Source organism: Salvelinus alpinus, chromosome 18 (assembly GCF_045679555.1).
Source record: "Salvelinus alpinus chromosome 18, SLU_Salpinus.1, whole genome shotgun sequence".
In the NCBI taxonomy this organism is placed as follows: domain Eukaryota; kingdom Metazoa; phylum Chordata; class Actinopteri; order Salmoniformes; family Salmonidae; genus Salvelinus; species Salvelinus alpinus.
This window is the reverse complement of record NC_092103.1, coordinates 752126-764737: the sequence shown is the minus strand read 5'-3', so window position 1 is coordinate 764737 and position 12612 is coordinate 752126. Positions and strand designations below refer to the sequence as shown.

Sequence of the window (12612 nt, the reverse complement as noted above, 5' to 3'; positions counted from 1 at the left end):
GAGCCAGCTCTTTAATTGGGCTGAGTGACATCTAACAACAAACCCCAGAGTGTGTTCCTGAGGTCAGACTGCACCCCCAGGGTGGGCAAAAAGGGGCTTTGCGATTATTCTAAACCTTTGTTTTATCTCTACCTCTCTTGTTCTCTCCCTCCCCCACTTCCTTTTGTTGTACAGGGCCCCCCTGGATCCCGTGGGCCAATTGGTACCAGAGGACCCAAAGGCAGATGGGTACGAGATGGAATATTTCCTCACTTACTGCATGTTTCACACTCTTGCCCCTTTGTGACTGTGTAGAGAAGTAGCTACTGATGTAGGATCTGAATTTGATCACACTGTTGAAGGAGAATTTTCCTGCAATGAAGGACATTTTAAACTTGTGGAATATTTGAGAATTAAAAAAAGCTTCTTCTGAATTTTGTATTTTTCACTTTGAAATTTCAGACTTGATTTCCCTTATGAAAAATGTATCATATCAGCCCCTACAAAAATGTCCATTAATTATAACCCACATAATAACAACTCTTCAGCCTTTGGAGTAGGTGAGATGCTTACAGTTTGTCTAGTCAAGTCAGTCCGTCATAATTATCAAGCCTGTGAGTGGGTATGCATTTGTGCTAGTTAATGCATGTCTGTGTGTGCTTACACATTGTGTGAGCGTGCACATGTGTGTGTATGGATTTATCTTCACAGATTCTGTTCTAAACATGTGTCCACATGCGCGTGTGTGTGTGTGTGTGTGTGTGGTGCTGGAGTCTTCATCGATATGTTGAGGTGGAGGAAAACATTTAGCTGTGTAATAAAATTATATGGAACTGCTTCTACACATTCTCGGGGTCAGAGGGACTGAGAACCAATCGAAATAAAATGTATTTAAGGCCAGATTGTTCTTCAAGATAGCCTAGCATTCAGATGTCGAGACAGCAGGTGTGAAAGAGCGAGAGAAAGAGAGAGACCCTAGCATTTGTCCTCTTCGTTGGAAGTCAAAGCTCATAGGCAGCTATTATTTGTTATCAATAAAAATATAACAATGAACAGTTAAAATGGGTTTCAGTGCAGCTAAATTGGATTTCTGAAAAATGGACTTGGCTGTTCCTGGTTATAGTCACAAGTAGTGGTCCTGGAGGATGATGGACACATTTTGTGAATTAGAGGGACAGGCCATGTTCTAACTTTAACCCCCCAGGGAGTGGTAACTAGGGGTTCACGAAGAGTACAACAAGATGTACCTTTCCCCTGTTTACCCCAATAATAAGAGGTAAATGGGTTGATCTGTCAATCAGCTGCCTCATGGGGTCAAAAAGGGATCACGAAGAAGAAGAGCTCATGAATGACAATGATTATGGAGGTCATGAAGAGGAAGATGTTTATCGTGATGATGGAGAAAACGGTGAACAAGTAGGTTCATCTGTAAAAATGATGACAGAGACATACGCTCTCTTCTACCCAAGTAGCTGGACGCCGCTAACAAACTCAAATTTTGGTAATGTTATAAATAATAATAATGTTATGGCAGTAGGCGGAAAGGCACGTGTAATACTTTCGATATGGTATCAAAGATGACAGACCAATAGTTATGTAGAGAAGATCAGGACCAAAACATATGTATTGATGAAGCAGGGGCTTGCCGACATCTGTCGCAAACAGGGTCGACATCAGGATAGACCTTTAGAAAGCCTGAGTTTAGTCCAGTGAGTGCGGTGTAGGATTTTGCATTGGATCAAACCATGTTTGGCACAAATAGAAGAGAAGTGGACACGGTACCGAATATCTTCCCATGTGCCGTCAGTAAACTCGTCAACTTGATCATGTTCCCATAAAGTTTTAATAGCTGCGAATGAAGGATTGAGAGTACATTTGATCATAGCTATGAGAAATAATACCTTTTACTGTTGGGGATGGTGTGTAAAATGCATCAGTGGGAGGGCCCATAGGAAGAGTGGGGAATTGAGACGTCAGAGAACGACTCTGAAAGGCAATGTGTGTAATCGGTATTTACGCGCTGCCACATTTAGAGGGAAAAGCTTGCTCTTATTCAGATTTAACTTGTAACCAGAGACTAGGCCAAATGCATTAAGAACACAATGGGTAAGGATACATCAGGGTTTGAGATATAGAGAAGCAGGTAATCAGCATAAAGTGAGAACCTCTGTTTGATGTCGCCTCTGAACACTCCCATTATATGTAGGTTGGATCTAAATGCAATTGCAAGGGGCTCGTTGGTGATGGCAAAAAGTAAGGGAGACATTTGACACCCCTGTCTAGTGCCTCTGAAGAGAGGGAAATAGGCTGAGTGGGTGTTTGTTCGGTCTGACAGGTGCAAGTGGAGAAATTAACTTGATCCAAGCAATATAATTTTTGCCGAGGAAACATTTTTCTAAGATATGAAAAAGGTAGCCCCACTCTACTCTATCAAAAGCCTTCTCAGCATCTAGGAGATTAGAATCTCTGGGAGCTTTGAGATAGAGGAATTATACATAACATTAAAGAGTTGTCTGATATTTGAAAAATAATGTATATTTTTTATAGAACCTGTCTGGTCAGAGGAAATAACAGATGGTAAGACTGACTCCAAACGCATAGCTAATAGTTTAGCCAAGAGCTTAACATCCACATTGAGCAGTGAGATTGGGCGATAGGACCCGCAGAAGAGAGGGTCTTTTATTCCTTTTCAATATCAATGAAATGGAGGCATGTGTTTAGGATAAAGGGAGAGAGACTGATTTAATAAACATATTAATCAAGAGACTATCCAGAAACTACTTATAAAATTCTATTGGGTACCCATCTGGTCCAGGACTTTTCCCACCTTGCATTGCACGTGCCGCCTCTGAAATCTCTTCCATGGTGATAGGTTCCTCCAATTGAAGCTTGGAGACTGAATCAATTGTTGGGACAGTTAAAGTATAACAAAATGTATCAAGAGCAGAGGGGTCAGCAGATTGTTCTGAAGTGTATAAAGATGCATAGAAGTCCTTAAACTGGTTGAGGTTCTGGGGACACATTCCAAATCTTTTCAGTCTCCTGAGGGGGAAAGGAAAAAGGCATTGTCGTGCCCTCTTCATGACTTTCTTGGTGTGTTTGGACCATGATCGTTTATTGGTGATGTGGACACCAAGGAACTTGTAGGCTGTCTTGTCGGTGATCAGGCCTACCACCATTGTGTCTTCAGCAAACTTAATGGTGTTGGAGTCATGCTTGGCCACGCAGTTGTGGATGAACAGAGCACAGGAGGGGACTAAGAACACACCCATGAGGGGCCCCCATGTTGAGGATTAGCGTGTGTTGTTGCCTATCCTTTCCACCTGGGGACGGCCCGTCAGGAAATCCAGGATCCAGTTGCAGAGGGAGGTGTTTAGTCCCAGAGTCCATAGTTTAGTGATGAGCTTTGTGGGCACTCTGGAATTGAACTGAGCTGTAGTCAATGAACAGCATTCTCACATAGGTGTTCCTTTTGTACAGGTGGGAAAGGGCCGTGCAATTGAGATTGTGGATCTGTTGTGGCGGTATGTGAATTGGAGTGGGTCTAGGGTTTCTGGGATGATGGTGTTAATGTGAGCCATGACCAGCCTTTCAAAGCACTTCAAGGCTACCAACATAAGTGCTATGGGGCGGTAGTCACTTAGGCAGGTAACCTTCGCTTTCTTGGGCACAGGGACTATGGTGGTCTGCTTGAAACATCGTTAGGTATTACAGACTCGGTCAGGGAGAAGTTGAAAATATCAGTAAGGACACTTGTCAGTTGGTCCGCTCATGCTCGGAGTACACATCCTGGTAGTCCGTCTGGCCCGCTGCCTTGTGAATGTTGACCTGTTTAAAGGTCTTGCTCACATCGGCTACAGAGAGCATCATCAAAGAGTTGTCCGGAACAGCTGGTGCTCTCGTGCATGCTTCTGTGTTGCTTGCCTCGAAGCGAGCATAAAAGGCTTTTAGCCCAACTGGGCGGCTCGCGGCTGGGTTTCCCTTTGTAGTCCATAGTAGTTTGCAAGCCCTGCCACATCCGACGAGCATCAGAGCCGGTGCAGTAGAATTCAATCTTAGTCCTGTATTGATGTTTTGCCTGTTTGATGGTTCGTCTGAGGGCATAGTGGGATTTCTTAAGTGTCCGGATTACTTTCCCGCTCCTTGAAAGCGGCAGCTCCAGCCTTTAGCTTAGTGCGGATGTTGCTTGTAATCCATGGCTTTTGGTTGGGATATGTATGTACGGTCACTGTGGGGACGACGTCGCTGATGCACTTATTGATGAAGCCGGCGACTGAGGTGGTATACTCCTCAATGCCATTGGATGAATCCCAGAACATATTCCAGTCTGTGCCAGCAAAACAGTCCTGTAGCATAGCATCCGTATCATCTGACCACTTCCATAATGAGCAAGTCACTGGTACTTCCTGCTTTGATTTTTAGCTTGTAAGCAGGAATCAGGAGGATAGAATTATGGTCAGATTTTCCAAATGGAAGGTGAGGGAGAGCTTTGTACACGTCTCTGTGTGTGGAGTAAAGGTGGTCTCGAGTTTTTTTTGCACATGTGACATGCTGGTAGAAATGAGGTAAAACAGATTAAAAAACCCGGCCACTAAGAGTGGCGCTTCTGGATGAGCATTTTCTTGTTTGCTTATGGCCTTATACAGCTCGTTGAGTGCGGTCTTAGTGCCAGCGTCGGTTTGTGGTGGCAAATAGATGGCTACGAAAAATATAGACGAAAACTATCTTGCTAGATAGTGTGGTCTACAGCTTATCATGAGGTACTCTACCTCAGGCGAGCAATACCTCGAGACTACCTTAATGTTAGACATCGCGCACCAGCTGTTATTGACAAATAGACACACACCCCCACCCTTCGTCTTACTGGACGTAGCTGTTCTGTCCTGCCAATTTCACGGAAAACCCAGCCAACTGTATATTATCTTAATGTTGTCATTCAGCCACAACTCAGTGAAACATAACAGTTTTTACAGTTTTTAATATCTCGTTCGTAGCATAGTCTCGAACGGAGCTCATCCAGTTTATTCTCCAGGGATTGCACTTTGGCCAATAGAACGGATGGTAGAGGCGGGTACCCACTCGCCAACAAATTCTCACAAGGCTCCCTGATCGCCACCCCCTGTATTTCCTTATTTTCTTAATGCGAATGATGGGGATTTGGGCCTTGTCTGGGAGCAGCATTAATCTTTGTCCAGTTCGAGGTGAGTAATCGCTGTTCTGATATCCAGAATCTCTTTTCGGTCATAAGAGACGGTAGCATCAACATTGTGTACAAAATAACTTACAATGCGAAAAAACACACAAAATAGCACATATCAATTCACATATTATTGGTCACATACACATATTTAGCAGATGTTATTGCGGGTGTAGCGAAATGCTCGTGTTCCTAGCTCCAACAGTGCAGTAGTATCTGACAATTCACAACAATACACATATCTAAAATTAAAAGAATGGAATTAAGAAATGTATAAATATTAGGACGAGCAATGTCGTAGTGGCATTGACTAAAATACAGTAGTATAGAATACAGTAGATACATATGAGATGAGTAAAGCAGTATGTAAACATTTTTAAGTGACTAGTGTTTCATTATTAAAGTGACCAGTGATTCCATGTTAATGTATATATGGCAGCAGCCTCTAAGGTGCAGGGTTGAGTAACCAGGTGGTAGCCGGCTGGTAACGGTTAGGAGCCCATAGGACGGCAGCCATCCCTTCTGGCACCATACAGTATAGGAGCTCAGGAGCAGAACAGATGTTGGTGTAGTTATGCCAACATATCTGTGAATGAGTCTGTGGCCACAGGTTCTGGGCCTGAACATGTAGTCTGAGCAGTAGCTGTAGGCATGTCTTCTTGACCTCAGATCCCGATGGAACCTGAGTAGGGCATTTTCTGGTGGTTTTATCATGGAAATATGGTGAGCCACCAGGAGGTTTAGTTGGCTCTGGGCAGCAAACCTTCAATGCCTCGTTAACCAGTAAACCACCAGGGTAACCATCAACCCCCTTCTTCTCCATCTCCCTCTCTCTCTTTTCCTGTCTCTCCCTTCCAGTAACCGAGGGCTTAAACTTAACTGTTGCCATGATGTAGCGTGTCTGATGTCCAATGGTTTCTCAGGAATGGCCATCAAATCTTCAGCGAATAGCTTCCCTATTGAACGTCATAATATTATTTGGTGTTTATATCCCATTTGGGGGCTTATGAACAACAATGGCTTGTACTGTATGTGTTGTGTGATAATTAGTTGTGTTTTCTGGACTTTCTGTGGCACACAGTAGTCTTGTTAACCCGACCCTACAGTAGGTAGCAGCAGTGACTACCCAGGAAACCAGAAAGTTCCCAGAACATTCATTAGGTTGCGGCAAATGTTTTCATAATACATAAACTGTCCAGTTGTGCTGATGATTATACATGTTTGTATAAAACAATCCAGTCTTCGTTCCTAAGGCTAGAACTGAGATGGGGAAACAATATTTTTCCCATAATGCCCCTTCATCCTGGAACATGCTTCAAAAGATTTTAAAGTTAGGAGAGTTAGTGTCCTTGCCTGTTTTTAAGACTGATCGACAACACTGTTTGTGATAGCTGCAGTTGTTTCTAATCTTCAATTGTATCTGTAACACTTTGTCTTTTGTGTGTATTTTGTATTTTTCTGTAATGTTTTATGGACACGCTGCTATTTCCCTGTTTTGCCTTCTTGCCAGGTCGCCCTCGCAAAATAGTTTTTTTATCCTCAATGGGTTTTACCTGGTTAAATAAATAAAAAACATTGTCCTGATGTTGCAAGAATGTTCCTAAAACACATTTAATATATTCTTTAGCAGGATACCTAATGAGAACTTTCGGGGTATTTTCTTTGGTGGTTGTTACAGATGTGCATAACATTTTTGTGAATGTTAGGAAATATTCCAATAATATTTCATAAAATAAAAAAATAAAAAAACATATTGCTATCAAAAACATTCTTTGAATGTTTTTGGGATGTTATCATCTTAATGTTAAATAAAACCCTAACTAGAACTTAATATGAATCTTAGCTAATGTTTTGGAATTGTTCCCAGTTCGCTGGGTAGGGTCTGGTTTCAATGATCGACTCTTTTGGCAACCTCAATAAGAAAAGAAGAAAATCTGGGGTGGGTCAGACATACAACTCTACCAACAAATCATGAGGGAGACATGCAAGAAAATCACGATTTGAAACCAAAGTTTGCAGGCAAAAAAAGGTCATTGATAAACGATCCACTTGTGAAATGTACTCATTAAAAATAACCTCAGTGATCTCAATCTTGCTAGTTACTATTTTGCATTTTATTCAAGCGGATAAGGTAGTGACATAGTTCCTTAACGGCAAAAATACTATTACCTACAGAGGTGTTAAAGCGGAACATTTGAAAATTGTGAGAGGCAACTTGGATGTCTAGAGACATTAGGCACACAGGGGTGTTGGTTTAACCAAAACATGAAAATGTTTTGTGCATGGGTTGCCTATTTTCAAGCAGACATGTGTACTTTATATACCACTGGTTTGGTATGGTTTTCCTATACAGTAGCTAGAGGAGTGCAGCCTATGTACTATTTAGTAAGTTACTCAGGAATGTAATTCACTCAGGAATCTTTATGAGAGTTCATCTTATCCATCTCTGTGTGTAATGGGCTTATATTTTCGCACTGGCCCAGAGTAGAGCTCCCACTGAGCACCCAGTCATATCCCACTCAAATGTTATTCACACTGTCTGAGTCCTATGACTTACTATAATGCCCGCCTACCTCGCGCCTCACGTCAAAATCATTGTAAAGTAACTTCATTGTATACACTTTAGGATGATTTAGACATGAAGCAAAACAAATGCTAGTATCAGGCAAAAGTTATCATTTGGAGATACTGTAGTCACCAGGTTAACAAAACCAAAGCTTGAATTGCTGTCTTACCTTACCTTCCTGACAAGGTAAGGAAACAAAAATGTAATTTTGGAACTTGGATTAACTATCCCTTTCATTGCTGTACATCCATTGACAGATTTTTGGTTGATATTTTGTACGTCCAGCCTGGCCTTGATTTAAACATCCATAGACGTTGATATTTGGTCTGGTCCCGGCCGGCCTTGATTTGTCCCCAAAATAGACATTTATGATTGGTTCAGATTTGGTAGGGTCTGGATCAGCCTTGATTTGGCCTAAAAATAGATGTCTATGATTGGCTCAGATTTGGTCCAGACATGCCCAAAAATCTATGTCTGTGGAAGTTCAAATCAAGGCCATGGTGGATTGACCAATTTTGTCATTGTTTGGGGGTGGAGCTCATTACAATAATACCCAGTGTGTTTTGCAAGTGTTCATTTTTACATTCACATTTTGGGCCTTTAGCGGATGCTCTTATCAGAGCGATTTACAGTCAGTGAATTCAACTAAAATAGATAAACAACCACATATGTGACATGCTTCATTATTATCAGTCGCATTGACCTCAACATGCATGTCGAGCTCTATACATTTGTTAAAAGAGGAGATTCTAAGCTTCAAAACAATGTATAACTTCTGTATCAACTCTCCAAATTCAGCTTAGTACCGAGCTACTTAAAACGGAGGTTTCAAGTTTTATTAGTTGTATGTATGGGATACACATGGTATAAACCGTACAACAAAATGCCTACTTGCAGATTCATTCTCAACAATGCAACAACAATAAGAAAATATAAGAATACGAACCAAGTAAATGGCTCAGATGCAGGCCATCAGCACACCCCCCCCCTCCCAAAGCAAATTATTTTGCTCACTCAGCTGTGCCTCACAAATAATACACAAATAATACAACAGATGCAATCGATTACCGGTGTGACCATATACCTACAATTTCTTTTACATAATTTCAAAATGGTCAGAGAAGAACAGGGCATTTCAAGCATACCCAATATTTAGTGATAATGTATTGGGGCTATAGCCTACTGCACGAACCTCATTGTTACAAAACTGTTTTTAATTGGTTAGTGAGTACATTTACATGCACAGTACTAATTCAATGTTAAACTGATTATGGCAGATTTTGCAATAGTCATGTAAACATCTTTCTCTGCTTATCATAATCGGTAGTAAAAAATCTAAGTAAGCATACGCTGATTAAAACACCTGGGTTTCTGAGCAATCTTTCTAATCATTAGGACACATAAACACCTTCATCGGCATTACAGCGGTGTATTTGATCTGTGCATGTGCTAGCTAGCACCAGGCAAGCGAGCCTCCCTTTTTAGCGTGAGTGAAGTGAGTTCGGAACAACTGAATGTATGCATTTTAGAGGTCATTTTCACATACAAACTTTATATGTACAAACTCAGAATCAAATATGCTTACCAAAAATAACATGGTCGCTGTGGTGGAACGTTTATTTTGATTGGTGATTTTCTGCATTTATCAGAGTGCCATCAGATAACCTGATTTACTGATGTGTCCATGTAAACACGATTATTAGGGAAATCGTTCTTCTTGCAAAGCATGTAAACGTTTTAATCAAACTATTATATTAATCTGACATTAATCGCATTATTGTGTGAATGTAACGGTACTCAATGTAACATAGGCTTACGGTTATTAAGTCATGTTTTTTTTTATTAAGTCGGGCTCCTGAGTGGTGCAGCGGTCTAAGGCACTGCATCTCAGTGCAAGAGGTGTCACTACAGACCTTGGTTTGATTCCAAGCTGTATCACATCCAGCCATGATTGGGAGTCCCATAGGGCGGGGCACAATTGGCCCATCGTTGTCCGGGTTTGTCCGGGTTTGGCCGGGGTAGGCCGTCATTGTAAATAATAATTTGTTCTTAACTGACTTGCCTAGTTAAATAAAGGTTAAATAAAATATATTCTAACTTTTTTTACAATCTGAGCAGTAGATCTCGGCTTGCATTTGTACCTTTTTATCTTTTAGGGGTAAATCAGCTTTAATATTGCAGATAGATTGTGGGTTCTATCAATGCATAATTTATAATCCCCGATATATATATATATATATATAGTATATACAGTGGCGGCGGCGGACGGGCCAGTTGCAGCTGCCGAAGTTGCGGCGGCGGAAGAGGAAGAGACCTTCTAGGCAGAGTTCCTCTGTTCAGTGTCTGTGTTCTTTTGCCCATCTTAATCTTTTATTTTTATTGGCCAGTCTGAGAAACTGATTTTTCTCTGCAACTCTGCCTAGAAGGCCAGCATCCCAGAGTCGCCTCTTCACTGTTGACATTGAGACTGGTGTTTTGAAGGGTACTATTTTTATTTTTATTTTTTATTTTGAATTTTTCTTTTCTCCCCAATTTTCGTGGTATCCAATTGCTAGTAATTACTATCTTGTCTCATTGCAACAACTCCCGTACGGGCTCGGGAGAGATGAAGGCCGAAAGCCATGCGTCCCCTGAAACACAACCCAACCAAGCCGCACTGCTTCTTAACACAGCGCGCCTCCAACCCGGAAGCCAGCCGCACCAATGTGTCAGAGGAAACACCGTGCACCTGGCTCCCTTGGTTAGCGCGCACTGCGCCCGGCCCGCCACAGGAGTCGCTGGTGCGCAATGAGACAAGGATATCCCTACTGGCCAAACCCTCCCTAACCCGGAAGATGCTAGGCCAATTGTGCGTCGCCCCACGGACCTCCCGGTCGCGGCCGGCTGCGACAGAGCCTGGGCGCGAACACAGAGTCTCTGGTGGCGCAGCTAGCGCTGCGATGCAGTGCCCTAGACCACTGCGCCACCCGGGAGGCCCTGAAGGGTACTATTTAATGAAGCTGCCAGTTGAGGACTTGTGGGGCGTCTGTTTCTCAAACTAGACACTCTAATGTACTTGTCCTCTTGCTCAGTTGTGCACCGGGGCCACCCACTCCTCTTTCTATATTGGTTAGACCAGTTTGCGCTGTTCTGTGAAGGGTGTAGTACACAGAGCGTTGTATGAGATCTTCAGTTTCTTGGCAATTTCTCGCATGGAATAGCCTTCATTTCTCAGAACAAGAATAGACTGACGAGTTTCAGAAGAAAGTTCTTTGTTTCTGGCCATTTTGAGCCTGTAATCGAACCCGCTAATGCTACAGATACTCAACTAGTCTAAAGAAGGCCCGTTTTATTGCTTCTTTAATCAGAACAACCGTTTTCAGCTGTGCTAACATAATTGCAAAAGGATTTTCTAATGATCAATTAGCCTTTTAAAATGATAAACTTGGATTAGCTTACACAACGTGCCATTGGAACACAGGAGTGATGGTTGCTGATAATGGACCTCTGTACGCCTATGTAGATATTCCATTAAAAAACAGCCGTTTCCAGCTACAATATTCATTTGCAACATTAGCACTGTATTTATGATACATTTTATGTTATTTGATTGGACAAAAAAATAGCTTTTCTTTCAAAAACAAGGACATTTCTAAGTGACCCCAAACTTTTGAACGGTAGTGTATGTCCGCGGCAATTTAGTACATGGAAACCTTTCTGCCCGTTAAAATTACAAATGCAAACAACAACCACAGAGGAACATTTTTATTCCTTGCTGACAAAATACACCCTCACACTCACTTATTGATGTTTTTAAGGCAATGATGGCTTATGTAAAGTAAGAGTCTGTTGTGCTGTGCTATGTTGTGACTGTCTGTCTGTCTGGCTGTTTTACAGCAACCTCTACTGGTCTATAATAAACTCCTCTCTTTTTCAGGGTGCGAGAGGGCCCGACGGTCCAATGGGGAAGCTGGGGTTAGTGGGCATGAAGGTAAGACTCCTGCTTGTGTCAAAGGTCACAGCCCTGCAGGGTGTAAGGGACTTCAGCTGTAACACACCCCCCCCCAAAAAAGAGCAAGCTGCAGATACACATGGGGCCCACATAAAAAATACTACAGTTTACTGTAGATTACTATAGTATTTACTATAGAAGTATATAGTAAACTGTTGTAAACTATAGTATACTGTAGAATCCTATAATCCACACTGGAATATTCCTCGATTGTGTAGTGCTTACTTAGGAATTTGGTGGTATACTGTAGAATACTACACTGAGTATACAAAACATTAACACCTGCTCTTTCCTTGACATAGACTGACCAGGTAAATCTAGGTGAACGCTATGATCCCCTATTGATGTCACTTAAATCCACTTCAATCAGTGTGGATGAGACAAGAGGAGGAGACAGGTTTAAAAAAAACTTTGTCTATGCCCTGTCAAAAGGAAGTTTATTCTGAAGTGTCTGTCCTACAGTATATCTGAATGGTATAAGAAAGATCAGGAAACATATTTATTTTTTTACATGTATTTGTCCCCTTATTTTTGGCACTAAACAGTGTTCAGATACTGTATACTTTCATTCCTTTTTTCAACTGGTACCGGGGGACCATCATATGAGTCTTGTGAGGCCTGTGTGCATCCTACAGCAAAACAACTGACATGTACGTGTTTCACCTTTCTATGGAGGGGTCATGTGTAGCCCATACTGTTTGGACGCTACAGACAGAACTTGTCAGATTGGCTGCACCGACTTCAGATGAGTCCCAAGACGCTTGTGGGGTTCGTAGAGCAAAACTGAGAAAACCATGGCATTCGTGAGAGTCATCTTTCCATAGAGGGGTCATAATAGTAGGCTACAGATGATTTTGTGAGAAGAACGATTTTCGGGAT

The 12612-nt window shown here is 41.9% G+C and overlaps 1 protein-coding gene across 1 annotated transcript in view; it reads left to right on the top strand.

Annotated features, from left to right (window-relative positions):
- LOC139544466 (collagen alpha-1(XXVII) chain B-like) overlaps positions 1-12612 on the top strand; it is a 205405-nt gene that overhangs the window by 114171 nt on the left and 78622 nt on the right. The window contains exons 28-29 of the mRNA XM_071351593.1: positions 175-228; positions 11659-11712. Coding sequence (XP_071207694.1) covers positions 175-228; positions 11659-11712 — 108 coding nt within the window. The remainder of the gene's footprint in view (positions 1-174; positions 229-11658; positions 11713-12612) is intronic.